Source organism: Syzygium oleosum, unplaced genomic scaffold (assembly GCF_021117445.2).
Source record: "Syzygium oleosum isolate NSW1041296 unplaced genomic scaffold, Sole_v2.1 Sole_v2.33, whole genome shotgun sequence".
NCBI lineage: Eukaryota > Viridiplantae > Streptophyta > Magnoliopsida > Myrtales > Myrtaceae > Syzygium > Syzygium oleosum.
The window spans coordinates 1066813-1082172 of record NW_026607517.1 but is presented as its reverse complement, the minus strand read 5'-3'; the positions used below and the strand labels follow the sequence as shown (position 1 = coordinate 1082172).

General features: G+C 45.4%; 2 protein-coding genes across 2 annotated transcripts; one reads left to right on the top strand and one right to left on the bottom strand.

Annotated features, from left to right (window-relative positions):
* Positions 1-678: 678 nt before the first annotated feature.
* On the top strand, positions 679-5608 carry LOC130135453 (uncharacterized). The gene is made up of 4 exons (XM_056304757.1): positions 679-868; positions 968-1034; positions 4449-4666; positions 5390-5608. Exons 2-4 carry the CDS (start codon positions 985-987, stop codon positions 5515-5517), a joined length of 396 nt encoding a protein of 131 aa, XP_056160732.1. The 5' UTR covers positions 679-868; positions 968-984; the 3' UTR covers positions 5518-5608.
* A 5361-nt stretch (positions 5609-10969) lies between these two features.
* Positions 10970-11992, bottom strand: LOC115692746 (snakin-1-like). The gene is made up of 2 exons (XM_030619705.2): positions 11640-11992; positions 10970-11369 (listed from the first exon to the last, which is right to left on the bottom strand). The coding sequence occupies exons 1-2, from the start codon at positions 11872-11874 to the stop codon at positions 11185-11187; spliced, it is 420 nt and encodes a 139-aa protein (XP_030475565.2). The 5' UTR covers positions 11875-11992; the 3' UTR covers positions 10970-11184.
* Positions 11993-15360: the final 3368 nt, after the last annotated feature.

Genomic DNA, 15360 nt, shown 5'->3' with positions numbered 1-15360 from the left:
CTCTGACGAAAAAGCTATTTGTCTCACAAACGTTTTTGCCTTCTACTTGGTCCTTTGCGGGGAGCAAAGCCGTGAACCTTATTCTATTTCAGCCATTAGATCACGTGGGATTTACATGGGGGCCCGTAATATTTAATGGCTGATTTTTTTTTTTTTGGTCAGCAAACATTATATCTTATACTCATTCAAGTAAAAGTTTGCGACAATATACAGGCTTCAGAACAAAGCAATTCCAAAAGACAAGTAGGGGGATAAGCGATCCAATTAACCGGTAAATATTTATTACGGTGGGCTTTGGCGACCCAATCCGCAACTTGATTACTTTCTCTTCGGCAATGGGTCATCTTTAAATTGCTGAATAGCTTTGCGCGGGCCTGGGCTTCGGTGATCAATGCATAAGCTTCCCAACTCACTTGATCTGCTCCTCGCTCATCATCTCCACCCGATCGCGATCTGTCTCTAACACGATCTTCGTTCACTTTTTGCTTCAAAATGTTTTAGGGCTTCAAGTACAGCGCGCCTCCGCCCAATCGCCGAAGCCGCATACCGATCGAGCAAACCCATCTATCAAGATACCCCTTGTCTCGACATACACACGCAATGGCCCCTTCCCTTGTTTCGGCAACAAAAGACCCATCTACGTTAATTTTAATCACCCCGAGGAGGAGGGGTCCAAATCGGAGGTAATTCTTTCTGTGTTTGCAGTTTTCCATTCGTTTTCTCTGACCATTTGCTGAGGTTTTTCTCCGTGGCAATGGCTGAGATGACGATGTGTTGGGGGTTTAACTTATGAGCTCTGAATACCAAGTCGTTCCGAGATTTCCAAATCTGCCATAATAATAAAGCAAGGAGCTCAAAGGATACAGAGGTATGTTTAAAATTCAGCAACCATTCCTCTATCCGAGTCACTGCGTACCTATCAACTTCAATATTTACTGATGGGTTGTTCCATATTTGCTGAGTCCAGGGGCATAGCAGAAACAGATGCTCTATGGATTCTGGATGCTGTTGACATATCAAGCAAGTGGCTTCAGGTATGATCCGTCTTCGAACCAGATTCTCCTTAGTTGCGAGGGCGTTTTGGCAAACTTGCCAAAGAAAAAATCTGATTTTGGGTTGTAATTTTGCCTTCCAAATTCTATTCCATAATTCTCTGGGGGTTTGGTACGACGTTGAAGCTTGATTCTGATTTGGTGTTTCTTTTTGTGCTTTGATGTTGTTATACGCACTCTTCACTGTGAACTGCCCTGTTTTGGTTGGTGTCCACACCAATTTGTCCTCTGGAAGTTGGGGGTTAATGGGAATGGCTAAAATTTCCTGGGTTGTTTCAAAGTCAAACACCTCTCTCACCCTGTTTTCATTCCATTTGGCTTCCTCCCTGACCATTAGTTCGGATACCCGAGTTGGATCCTCTCTGTTCGCAGGCCCTCCAATGAAGCCTCTTGACAGCCACTTATCTTCCCTTATGTTGATTTTCTCACCATTTCCAACCACCCATCGAATTGACTGACTGATTACATTACGGCCTAAAATCAAGCTTCGCCATCCCCATGAGGGACTTGAACCTTTTTTTGCATGTAATAAATCTGTATGAGGATAATACAATCCTTTAAAAAGCCGACTCCAGAGAGAGTATGGATTCTGGATTAGTCTCCATGCCTGTCGCCCCAACATTGCCTCATTAAATGTAATTAAGTCTCGAAAACCTAGGCCACCTTCATCCTTTCTTGCTTTAAGAGTGTCCCAGTTTTTCCAGTGTAACCCCCTCCCGTTTTCGAATTTTTCCACCAGAAAGTGCAATTTTCCTTTCAATAGTTCGACAAATGGATAGGGGGATTTTGAATATGGACATTGCATCTTTGCGTAGAGCCTGCACCACTGTTTTAAGGAGGATTTCTTTCCCTGCCTTAGATAAGAAATTTTCTTTCCAACCTTCCAGTTTCTTATTGACTCTATCGAGGATCCAAGCAAACATTTGTTTTTTTGAGCAGCCCCAGTCGGATGGTATTCCCAAATACTTCCCTGTCTTCTCTATCTCAGGAACTCTCAGCTCGTATGTCATATTGCTTCTCAATTCCCTTGGGCAGTCTTTACTGAAAAACATACCTGACTTGTTCAGATTTAGTGCTTGTCCAGACGCAAAACAGTATTGATTTAGAACCGCTGCTACATTTTGACACTCAACAATCTTTCCTGCAAGGAAGAGTATTAAATCATCCGCAAAAAGTAGGTGAGATAAAGTTGGGCAGAAGTGGTTTAATTTGATCCCTTTGATACTTCCATTTCCCACCTCTGTTTGCAGCAAAACAGATAGCACATTAGCCATAATGATGAAGAGGTAGGGAGAAAGGGGGTCACCTTGCCTTATTCCTCTAGTAGGATGAAAGGTAGGTAAAGGGTCCCCATTCATTTTAACACTGTATGAGACTGTGGAGACACATTTCATAATCCAGGAGACCCATGTTTCGCAGAATCCCATTCTCAGCATACTCGCTTCCAGAAAATCCCATTCCACCCGGTCATACGCCTTTTTCATGTCTAATTTGAGCACTGCATGGAATTTCTTTTTTCTCTTTCGAATTCGTAACTGATGGAGTACCTCCTGTACTATCAATATATTGTCTTGAATTTGTCGCTCACTAACAAAGGCGCTTTGCTCCTTGGCTATGAATTTCGGGAGCCACGGTTTCAATCTATTAGCCATAACTTTTGAAATGATTTTGTAAGCGAAATTGCACAAGCTTATAGGGCGAAACTGATTAGAACTTTAGGAACGAGGGTAATAAAGGTTTTATTTAATTCAGGGTTAAGATTTCCTGAACTAAACAAAAGTCTTACCTCCCTGAATACTTCATTTTGGATGTCCTTCCAGTGATATTGAAAAAATTTTCCACTCAAGCCATCTGGTCCGGGGGCCTTTAAGGCACCTAGCTGGAAGGTTGCCTTAGTAACCTCCTCAAGAGTTACTTCCCTGGTTAAATCCTGGTTGACCTCTTCACTTATTAAGCATGGGATCTGATCGAGTACTGGTTTGAAATCTCGAGCCCCTGTTGTAGTGTATAGCTCTTTGAAATAGTTGACTGTCATGTGTTTCAACTGGTTGGGCTCTCGAATCCATTCATCATTTTCATTTTTCAGCATTGCTATTTTGTTTCGCTGCCTCCTCTGCACTGTAGTTGCATGGAAATATTTCGTGTTTTTGTCCCCCCATTTAAGCCAATTAATCCTGGATCTCATTCCCCAATAAACCTCCTCTTGTCTCCACAATCTTTCCACTTCCATTTTCAGCCAATTCAACCTTTCTTTATCAAAGTTTAGGTTTGGACTATTTGTAATCTCTTGTATCTCTTTTTTCAACAACGAAATTTGTTTTTCAGCATTTGAAAACCTCCTCTTACTCCACCCAACCAACTTGTCAGCCACCTTTGTCAATCTAACTGATAAAGCCACTGACTCTCCTTGAAAAGAATTCCAAGAGTCTGATACTATCTGCCCATACTCCTCATCTTCGATCCAAAATACTTCAAATTTGAATTCCTTTTTTCGTTTACCATACTCCGGAAACAGATTCAATAAAATTGGGCTATGATCCGACCCAATAGCAGGTAACGCAAATGCCTCCGCATTAGGGTAAGAAACCCTCCAGTCTATGTTGCACACCGCTCTATCCAGTCTCTCCTTAACCAAAGCTTCCCCTTCTCTATTATTGGCCCAGGTATACGTACAACCCTTGCTTTCTAAATCCATAAGAGCGCAAGCATCCAAAAAGTCGTGGAAGGCTTTACTTCTGTAATTCTCTGCCAATCTCTTCCCAACTTTCTCCCAGTGATACAGGATCTCATTAAAATCTCCAACACACAGCCAAGGATCTCGGTTTAAGCGACTAATTTGTTGGATTCTGTCCCACAGTCTTAATCTGTCTTGAAAATCAGTAGGTGCATGGACGAAGGTAATACGCATTTTCTGTTTGTTCTCTCCCATAACACAAAGCACATCAACAAAATATGTGGAGCTAGAGTCAATAGAAATAGTAACTTGTTCATTCCAAAATACTGCTAATCCCCCAGCCAAGCCAATTGGGTTCACTATGAAGCATTCTCGAAACTGTAATTTTCGCTGCATTCTTTTAACGACGTCTTCTTTATTTTTCGTCTCCATTAAGAACAGGATAGCGGGCTTTTCTTGAGCCACGAGGGCTCGAATAGCCTGAATTGTCAGGGGTGAGCCCAACCCCTGACAATTCCAACAGATTAACCTCATTTGTATCCCGGTGGCTTATTAGGGCTAGCCACCAAAGCCCGAATTTGAGCTTCTTCCATAGTCTGGATGGGAGTGTCCAATAACCGCTTCTCATCTAACGCCTCTTTGCTAGATAGCTGCAATTTATATGGGGAATACCTCTTCTGCTTCTTACTCATGTTAGCCTTGTGACCTTTGCATTTTTTCAGTTTCTCGACAACCAATGGTCCTTGCTGGTTACAAGCTAAAAGTACCCCTGTGCCACCTTGCAATTCTGATGCAGGATCCAGCATTGTCTTGTCAATGTCTTCCCTAATTATTTCCTCCATCATGACTTTCTTGCCCTTTGCGGCGGCACTACTGCTGCTTTCCATCTCCGGAGTACCCTCATACACCACTAGCTGCCTTGAATTCTCTGGTGTCTCAGGTATAACATCTTCTTCCATTAGTTCTTCTATCTTCTTTCCATAAAATAGATCCCAGTAGGGGCTGAATTCGTTTGCCTCCGCCTTTAACCATGAACCAAAGGGTAATTCTTTCCTATTTGCAAAACGGTCTTCGGTGAAAGGAACTTCTCCACAATGTTGTGCATAATGTCCCAATCTTCCGCATGAATAACAATAGTGAGGGAGTCTTTCGTACCTAAAGTCCAGCCACAACTTCTTCCCCCTGTTGCTAAACATCGATCCCGGTAAAAGAGGAGCCGAGATGTCCACAGAAACTCTTGCCTTTCCTACTTTGTAGGCTGTATACCCCCTGGTTTCAATTTTAATATCTGAAACAATACCTATTTCTTCTGCCACTTTTTCTATGACACTCTCGGAGATCCATTCTGTCGGCAATCCATGTATATGGACCCAAAACGTGCACGACTTAAAGTTGTAACAAGCAGGAGGAGTGTCCGACTCCCACGATTTGAGCAAGAGTAGATGATTCGCAAAAGACCAAGGGCCTTGCTCGAGAACCTTATCTCTATCCGTTTCCGACCAGAATCGAAACTCAAAGATGCCTGGGGCGATCAGAGATATTTCCACATTCTCCATTTTCCAAACCCTACGCATTGTATTCTGAAATGCCTGAATGTTTATCTTAGGGTTTTGGTAGAGTTGGCCGATTAAAGATAACTGACATTCCTTTATCTTTTCTGCAGAAATCGCCTCATCCACTGCTTTAATCTTCCTCTTCGACCACAGTCCTCCTAGTCTCTTACACAAGGCAGCAAGACGAATTTCAGACTCCTCTGACTCCTCCATGAAGTGGGCTGGAGATTTTCAGTAAAGGGTTGTAATAACGGGTGAAGAGTGGTTGAAGTAAACAGAGGATGCTCAGAATTATGATTCAGGGATAAAATGTAGAAGATAAGAAAAGGGTGAGGATTTAGAATGGAAGTAGGGTACTGGATTTAGGGTGGGAAGAAGATTTGTTGGAATGGTTTCTGTGTATCAAATGGCTGATTTGAGGATGCGTTTAGTGGGGTGGAAAACTTTTGGGAATTGCAAAGGACTTTAGATTAAAATGGGTTCTTAAAAATAAAAATGATATTTGGTAAAGTGTAATTTAAAAGTGTATATTGAGAAGTTGAAACCAACTAATTTGAAGGACTTTTGCTAATTAAAAAAAAAACCCCAACGAAGGACTTAGGCTGCTGGTGAGCCAAATCTGGCATCGGCGGCCCTCGTCTAAGGTCGCATGACTTCATACGAGAGCCGCACGGGGTCGCATGACCTTAGGCGAGGCTCGCCAGCACCAAATTTGGCATTGTCGATGATGTCGCGTGAGGTGATGAGGGCATATCTAGAATTTCGAAATATTAGCGATGGCGAAATTGAAAAAATAAATTTATTAGCATTTTGAAAATGGTAAATCTCAAAGCTCCTACGGATTCGCCTTGAGATAAAGGATTTCAAAAATACAATGCATTTTCCCAAAACTCTCCAAAACAATTTACCAAACACCTTAACTTTTGACCAATGGCCTTTAGATTAAAGGGCCAAAGGCCTTTGGCAAAATGATTGTAAAACGCAACCTTAGTGGGCTCACATAATTGGGTACATAGGAGAATTTTTGGGAAAAGTGCTGAATAAGTCCTAAACCTTTTGGGGTGGTGCTAATTTAGTCATAAACCTATTTTTTGTGCCAATTGAGTCCTAAACCTTTTGATATAGTGCCAATTCAGTCATTTTGGCCGGATTTCACTGATGTGGACGTCGGCCCACCGGCGACCGGTCACCGGCGCTGACGTGGATAAAATTTAATAATATTTTTTTGAATTTTTTTTTCTTCTCCCTCTTCCTTCAACCGCTATGCCAGCGGCGACTGCCGGAGGCCGTGAGGCCGGGCGAGGTCGACCTCGCCCGGCCATGGCGAGGCCGGACCTCGCGGATCCGGCGAGGTCGAGCCTCGCCTGGGGGCGAGGCCCAGCCTCGCCGAATCCGCCTCGCCCGGCTCGCGACCTCGGCGAGGGTCGAGCGAGCCTCGCCGGCGGCTGGGCGAGGTCGACCCTCGCCCGGCCATGGCGAGGGCCGGGCGAGCCTCGCCCAGCTCACCTAGCCATGGCAAGGCTCGCCCGAGGCTGGCGAGGTCGACCTTACCGGCCTCTGGCCTCCGGCCGGTCGCCGCTCCGGCGAGCGGTTGAAGGAAGAGGGAGAAGAAAACAAAAATTCAAAAAAATATTAAAATATTATTAAATTTTATCCACGTCAGTGTCGGTGACCGGCCAGCCGACGTCCACGTCAGTAAAATCCAGTCAAAAGGACTGAATTGGCACTATATCAAAAGATTTAGGACTCAATTGGCACCGAAAATAGGTTTAAGACTAAATTGGCACTACCCCAAAAGGTTTAGGACTTATTCAGCACTTTTCCCAAGAATTTTTTTGTTTTCGTATGCCCAAAACATGGTAGGTTCTACTTACCAAAAAAAAAACATGGTAGGTTCTAGTGGCCTGTAAAAACATCACGTTCTCTCTCTTTCTCCCCAAATCTAGCAGAAAATTTGCTGTAAATAAGGAAATTCAAGCCTCTTCATTTTTATAAGACAAAATGGATGACGTCAATCGTAGAGGAAATTCATATATTTTCTTATAACGATTTGAGGTTTTGAAAATCGATCGCTTGTAATGATATAAAACTATACGAGTTTTCATTCTGGTAAAACGATAGGAAGAATGATAGTTGTGACTAGGGGTGTGCAACCGGACTGGATTTACCCGGGAACCGAACCGGCCCACCCGAAAAACAGGTCCGGGAACCAGTTCCTGTTTGAACCGGTCCGGGAAACAGTTCTATTTTTTCGGAACCGGTTGGAACAGGTCCGGTTCCCGGGTCTAAGTGAAAACCCACCCGGACTGGTTTTAGAACCGATTGTAAGTTACTGTAAAAAAACCCTAGCATTTGTTACTCTCAATCGCTCCCTCCTCTTCCAGTTTGCGAGTCCCCTTTCTTCTGGCCCTTCTCAGTCTGCTCGCGAGAACTCGTCGCTGCGACTGCTCGCCTCTCATCACCGCTGCTGCTCGTCGCCTCTTGTCGCTGCAACCCAGCTCGTCGCCGCAACCCAGCTCGTAGCATCTCGTCGCCGCGGCTGCTCGCCGCAACCCAACTCATCGCCACAGCTACTCGCTACCTGAGTCGCCGTAACGCCGCTCGTTGCCGGAACCCAGCTTGTCGCCCCTTGTCGCCGCTCATCGCTGCGGCGCCGCCACCTCGCCGCCATAACCCGGCTCATCCAACCCTTACGCCGCCGCGAAGGTCACTCACTGCCCCCCGATCCCGCTCCCACTACTACCTTGTTTTTTAAAGCGCGCATTTACGTGTGATGGCTAATCGATGTGGAAAAGAGACGAGAACGATCGAATCGCTTGTGACGAGGAAGTGTGGTGAAAGAGCTCGAAAAGGGAAGGGAATAGAATGTTCGTGCATGTCGCATATTGTATTTCGATACTCTCCCCTTGCCTAAGTCCGAGTTTCGGTGACCCCGGACCTTGGATTATTTGCCGCCGCTTGAAATCTTGTGCTTTGTTCTGTTCTCGAAGTGAATCGGCAACGGTGGCTGATGTTCCCATCTTCCCCTTTGCCAAAAAAGTAGTTGAGATGACCCTAGACCAAACCCCTTCTTTGATTAACCAAGCCTTGTGTTTGAATAGCCTGGCTGGTGAGGATGATTTGCAGGATTGGAGAGGGACAACATGGATCTTTAGATTTGTTGTCACCGCCCGTCGTGTCCTTCATCAAAGCCGCTCTTTTACTTCGAGAAGTTTCCGAGGGGATGGGTTGGGATTTTGGTGTTTAGGAAGAAGGTGCTTGTGGATTGTTTATTTTGCTCCAAATTTCTGAAACCAGAGAAAAAAAAAAAATAGGTTATCGGGTAGACCCTGAATCGAAGATGGTTGAAAACAGGGTCTAAGCCATTAATAGTTAGCGGACCCTTCGACCCCCGAACCTAACGATCACCCCTAGTTGCGACCGTGAGTATTAAGAAACACGATTGTGGATCAATCTATTAACCAAATCAAAATCATCTCGGCTTGAATTGTTGAGAAAAGGCAAAAGAATGGCTTCCGAATCCGTTGGAGAAGGAGAGAGTGCCTTTGCCAATCTGGGGAAGCTTTTTTCATTCTACCGACAAGTCACATGAGAAGATGGTTGATAAGCCATTAATAGTTAGCCCTTCGACGCTGCTGTCTCTGCTTCAAGCCCTTCATAGACCCCTGTTTTGCCAAAAGGCAAAAGAACGACCCCTGTTTTTTACAAGGGGTGAATTCTTTGTGCTGAGCTGATTGATTTTGCTTTTGTTATGGCGTTTGTGTGGATTTGTCCGAGTTCGTCAGTGGCATGTGCTTGATTTGCGAGTTTCCTTGTTCTTGCTAATGCCCACGAAAGAGAATCTGCCATGGGTCCATTGAGGCCGGGCCCATGACCACTTTGCTTGTGCCCGAATTCTTAGCGCCCGCACCTGAGTCCATGAAGGCCAAGCCTGGGACCCCGATGCTCGGGCCCAAGTCCATCGAGGCCGAGCCCAAAACATTAGTGCCCGTTCTCAATGCCCCGGTACTTGGGCTTGAGTTCACAAAGGCCGAGCGCAAGATCCCAATACTTGAGCTCTGATCCCCAATGCCCTGGCCCGAGTCCACAAAGGCCGTGCTTGGGTCCATCAAGGCCAGGCCCGAGACCCTGGTGCCCACGCTCGAGTCCGTCAAGGTTGGGCCCGAGACCCTGGTGCTCATTCCTTGTTACCTAGCGCTCAGGTCGGGGTCCATTGAGGCCGGACCTAAGACTCTAATGCCTGTACTCGGTGTCTCGGCTACCCATGCGCAAGTTGCTAGCGCCCTAATAGTATATGTTTATTTAGGAAAATTAAATCAAATTTTTCATACCAAATGGCGGAAAATAATTTCCAGTTCATTTTCAGGTTTTAGCCAAAGACTGGAAAATGACTTTTTGGAAAATATTTTCCAGAAATGTCACATTTTCTGCAAAACAAATAGAACCCAAGTACATAAAAATAATAATAAAAGCTTCTATTAACCTTGTGAGTGGTCCGCTTTACAACCAAGGAACAAATTCGTGTGCTTTATTAAGAATACAGTATGAGTGTTTTTTTTTCATTACAAAATAGGTAACCCATATTGACCGCGGATTCATGACCTAATAAAACACGAGCCCAACACCAAATGCATAATTCAGACTATCTATAGTCGTAAGCTCCTGACTGATTTGTCACGTATTGTATGCTTTTATTTAATAAAAGACAATTCTGAATTTCCTTACTATGAATGCCACTTTGATAATATGGTACGGTGGAAGTAAATGAAAAGAATACGACTTGAATGGGAATCCCACAGTTTTAATCTTGATGAAGATGTTAATTGGCAGTAGTGCTGATTAGTAATGGTCTTCCATTTCTTATAGTTTTTCACGTGTCAGCAGTGTACAAGATCCAATGACAGGCACATGCATCTAATGGAATAATCCTGCCAACTTCCCGGGTCCTAGAATGTTCCTAGGACATGTCAACCTGGTAGCTACCTTATCGACTGGCTGCTTCCTTTGTTGTTCTTCCACTGACTTTGAACTTCAGTCTCAAAAGAGAGAGAGAGAGAGAGAGAGAGAGAGAGAGAGAGAGAGAGAGAGAGAGAGAGAGAGAGAGCATATTTTGTTGGTTATCTTCAACGTTGAGATTAGATATATGCACTGTTTGCAGCATGGCAGTATGAACCGTGAATGGGCTATTTTGGTGTTCTTAGAAGGGAAAATAGGGATAATGATGCTCCCTCATATCAAATAAGGCGTAATGTCTAATCAAAGTTGTTCCCTATATCTTCTCTTGACGATAACAATCAAGCAATCTCTATTTGTGCGAAAGGAAATTCAATGTATACGATTGAATCCGACTCATCTAAAGATTAAACTAGTATACGGTGGAGTTGTTTCTTCCTTTGATAAAATTTTCTGACATCAAAGTGCAGTAGCCAACATATGGCACTTATTCATTCTCAGCATTATTATATACGACTATAGACGAATGCGATATGGGGACCATTTCAAATTTACAGTCGCCCACCATTCACATGGACGATATGAAGAAGATAAAGCCAGCAGCAATGGTGCTTTTTGAAGATTTTGGGTAGGCAAATCAAGAATGAAGAGAGAAGCTTAGAATGGAGACAGTACAGACTTGTGTGTGTGTGAGAGAGAGAGAGAGAGAGAGAGAGAGAGAGAGAGAGAAACAGCACAATTAAACTGCTATTAAACTTTCACAAATGCTCAGTCACAGAGGTGACAACAACAGCGTAGTAGAATGACCAAGGACAGTACATGGTCCTTATTGTTCTTGTTATTATTGAGCAACATCTCAGAGAGTCGCACATAATATTACTGGGTAGCTGGCTGGCTAAGGTGTCTTGTACAGAAGAGGACAAGAGGAGCTGTCCTTAAGAATTACCAAGTCTCAAGGGCATTTGGGCTGGCCCTTGGAGTTCCTCATTTTTTGGTAACAAGGGCACTGGTGCTTGTTGCCGTAAGTGCCGGAGGGCACGCACTTGCACTCGGCACAGCAGATGTTGCAGTACTTCTCACACCTCACCTGTTTCTTCGCCTTTGCACACCTCGCCCTGCACTTGCTCTCGCAGAACCCTGTTGCACATTACGCACAAGCACCAACCATTGAGAAAACTTAAAGAAAGAAAACAAATTCATCACCCCACCAGTCACACCACCATGAAGAAACTACATTGTGAATAATGCTCAGTGCTTTTGTGTACACACTGTTTAGAATATTGACACGCTTCTTATTGAGTATGCTTAGCTAGCGCTCGGGTGACGAGACCCGGATCAAAATGTCGACTCTAATTAGCAAGAGCAGAGATCACCGATATTATAAAGTGGGTAGTCTTGGAGGCTCACCTGGCTTGGCGAGGGCAGGCTCCATGAAGATGGAGGTCAGGATAAGACAGCAGAGCAGCAACGCGAAGAGGAGCTTCATGGTTTGGTCTTTGTTTTTTTGGGAGGAGGAGTTGATGAGAATGAGCTTGACAGCTTGAGCTGGTTTTGATGGCAGTGAATGATGAGGAGGACGAGCGTGCGCGGGCACTTTATATTGGCGAGGCGGGCTTGGAGGTGGGTCTGAGGAAGGATTCATGTAAGTTAATGGGGTGGTATGTATTTAGACGTGACATGCATATACTATTCCATTTCACTTGGATCATGCGTTTCATCGCGATGAACGAGGAGGGCAAGAACAGCTTGGTTAACGTATCGTTCGTGAGGCTGAGCTGCAATTGCGCGATTGGAGCGAGAGGAGCAGGAGGAGGTGAATTGCGGGACAAGTCGCGCTTGATCGGGCCCGGCCCACGTGGGTTCGTTCAGTGTGTGTTTGAAGAAAAGCTAATTGTCTATCGTTTTCCCTTCTTCTCGGTCTTCGCGGAGAAGGCCTCGTACGTAGCCGATGCGTGTGAACCTACTCCCACTCCATTTCAGCCATTAGAACATGTATATTTCACGTGAAGCCCGTAATATTTAATGGCTGACATTAGTCGGCTCACATGATCGGGTGCATGTAAGAATTTTTCCATCTCCGCCTGCCCAAAACATGGTGGGTTCTTATGGCCAGTAAAAAACTCCCATGCACGCTCACTCTCTCCCCCTAATTGCAGCAGAAAAATCGCTCTAAATATGGAAATTCAAGCCTCTTCCTTATGATAAGACAAAATGGCTGATGTTAATTGCAATGGAAATACATATATTTTCTTTTATCGGTTTGAGCTTTTATAAATCGGTCACCTATAATGACATGAAAGCATACGAGTTTTCACTCTAATAAAATGATCGAGCGATGGCAGCGACTACGAGTACCTACTCTTGCTGATTAGATTAGACCGAGGGTGTGTGTCCAAGTTGGGAGAGTGCTGAGGCAACACACTGGTGGACCAATTTCTTAACCAAATCAATATCACATCGGTTGAATTGTTGAGAAACCTATGAAGAAAAAGGCAAAAGGATAACTTCCGTATCCGTTGGAGAAGGAGAGAGTTGCCTTGCCAAAGGAGATATAGAAACCCTAAACAGATCGCAGCCCATGAAGAGAAGGCTTTGCAAAGTACTAGAACCCACGAACTTCAACGCCAATATGAAGAGCCTGACTGTCTGTACCATGGAACTCCAGGCCCAATATGATCACATTCGATCTGATCTGTGCAAACATCACCCCCTTCAGGCCAGGCCCTGTCCGTGTGACAGTTGTTTTTTTTCTGTTCATAGATTCTTTTTAAATTTTTTTCCAAAGCACAGAGTATTCGAACTTTCGACGCGACTAAGCGACGCAACGCATGTAAATATGACCATGTAAATATGACGATCAATGACGAAACAAGAAGACCCATCAAACCATCCCCCAAACATATGAACCCATGCAAGGCCTCTTCTAAGCCTAAGGGCTCTGCTTTGGTTCAAGATTTAAATGTCGCTGTGGTCTAAAGGCGCCTTAGGCAAATGCAAACTTGTTTGGCAATTTTTTTGCAAGCTTGAGGAGATGCAGATTCCAAAGCTCCCTAAGGGACTTTGGCTGAATGGAGGGATGGAGGAGCTTTGGGGACTTGCATTTTCTAATGCAAATGTGTATTGTCACGCGCACCGTTCATCTTCTCGACCGAGACCGACGACCGCCGCCCGAGGTCCGACCACCGCTGCGGCCGAGGGTCGGCCGACGTCCGGCGACCGCCGCCTCGTGGTCTGGCAGATTCTCGGCGACCGCCGCTCGAGGTCGGCCGACCCCAGGTGCGGCTTGCCGGGCTTGCCAACCCCGAGGCAGAGTCAGCCGAGGCCTGGCCGACCCCAGACGGCGGTCGCCCGACCTCCGCTGCGTGGCCGGCTCGCACCTCGGCGGCGCTCGGGTCGCGCTCCCGAGCACGGCTCGAGGTCTGGCCGACCCAGCAATGGCCGCCGGGTCGCGACCCCCGGAGGCTGTCGCGGAGGTCGCCCGACCCCAAGCGTGGCCGCCGAGGTCGCTGACCTGCTGGGACACGCTCGGGTCGCCCGGCCTCGGGCGGCGGGTCGCGACCCGGATCCGGGTCGCGCGACCTCGAGCGCCGCCCTCGAGGCTCTGCGACCCAGCGTGGTCGCCGGAGGTCGACCAACCTCAGCGAGGCCGGGCCGCGGCGACAGCGCACTGGCCCGCGGACAATATGCCATGCGGTGGTGTTCAGCCAAAATTTTTTTTTAAAAAAATATTAGCAAAAGTCCTTTACAAAATTAAGATTTTACCAAACGGTATTTAGACCAAAGTTGTTTCCAAATGTGATTTTAAAAGACACGTTACCAAACACTACTTGCATTTCGAAAAACCCCTTTAACTCAAATGCGTATTTGCATTTTGCCAAATGCATTTCCCTAAAGTTCGAACCAAACAGCCCTAAGTCTGGCATCAAATTCGACATCAGATCAAGTCAGGTCTACTAAGGGAGAAAACATGAAGTGCCAAAGGCGTGTACGTTGGTCAAAAAGTTGGGAGTATAGTTAAGCACCGACGAGCCACGAGCCCACTGCCTGAAGACGATTTTAAATGCTGCAGCAGTACAGTGAGTCAGGAACCATGATGGCTTCCTTCTTCCAGCTGGTCAGTCAGGTTGAACGAAAGAAGGCTCAAGCATAAGCTCCCTTGCTGAGGTAGTGTATGTATAACGACATCGATGCACCACCAAGCGCTTAGTCAAATGTATCCATCCACAACTGTGCGCTTTATTGCATGGCGTTAGCAGTGCCCCCGCATAACTAACGTTTGACTGCCCCAGCTCTCCACTTTTGCCATCCCATCGGCTCCAAAGACTGGTAGAGAGAGAGAGAGAGGGAGAGAGAGATCTTTTTGGAGACATCATCATGTGAAAAGCAGAAAAGGAGAGGAGAAATTGAACAGACTAAGACATTTGAAAAAGTTAAGACCTCTCAAAGAATATCTAGAGATTGATTTTGCTATAAACTAAGCAAAAGCTAGGTTTGTCACCATCGAGTGGGAATAAGGTAGATATCACGTCATGTTCGGTCCATTGAACCCCCGCTACCTTGGATTTGAGCGACCCGGATGGTGAAAGAGAGAGACCTACCCTTCCTTGATTAATCCTGCTAAGCTGCACTTTCTCTCTCATATTGATAGGGCAGTAAAAGCTATAAAGTTGTGTTTCACTGTCGAATGTTTGGGACCCTTTCGGTGGTCTCCACGTCTCTCGCTGGCTCTTTTCACAAGAGTGGACACTTCCGCTTTTCATGCCATGTTAACTTACAGGATCAATTATGCTCAGACAAAATAAACCATAGTTCAGATAATCATGATCTGTAAGACTTTATGCAGCTTAAAGTTACGCCGCAAGCTTAGTACATCAAAGAAACAAACGAGTTCACGTGATATAGATGTAGGACACAAGTTAGATTGTCAAAGCGATCAAATGTAATTAAGCTTGCCTTTAGCCTATGCACATTTTCTCCCTCTTGCTCATATCTTATTCCATACGTGAGATTAATGAGTTCTTGGTCTGTCATTTGGTTAAAACAGACAAAGGCAAAATAAAACATTTACTTTGAAAAAGAGGACGCAAAGCACTGCACGTGCAGATGAGCTCAAAGTCGTAAAGAGGAA

What these genes read in the sequence shown, in the direction of transcription:
- LOC130135453 (XM_056304757.1), top strand. Translation starts at nt 985, where the DNA reads ATGCTCTATGGATTCTGGATGCTGTTGACATATCAAGCAAGTGGCTTC. An exon ending in TATCAAGCAAGTGGCTTCAG is followed by an intron (nt 1,035 to 4,448) that starts GTATGATCCGTC and finishes GCATTTTTTCAG; the next exon opens with TTTCTCGACAACCAATGGTC. An exon ending in TGAATTCTCTGGTGTCTCAG is followed by an intron (nt 4,667 to 5,389) that starts GTATAACATCTT and finishes TCTTTTCTGCAG; the next exon opens with AAATCGCCTCATCCACTGCT.
- LOC115692746 (XM_030619705.2), bottom strand. Translation starts at nt 11,874, where the DNA reads ATGAATCCTTCCTCAGACCCACCTCCAAGCCCGCCTCGCCAATATAAA. An exon ending in GCCTGCCCTCGCCAAGCCAG is followed by an intron (nt 11,370 to 11,639) that starts GTGAGCCTCCAA and finishes AATGTGCAACAG; the next exon opens with GGTTCTGCGAGAGCAAGTGC.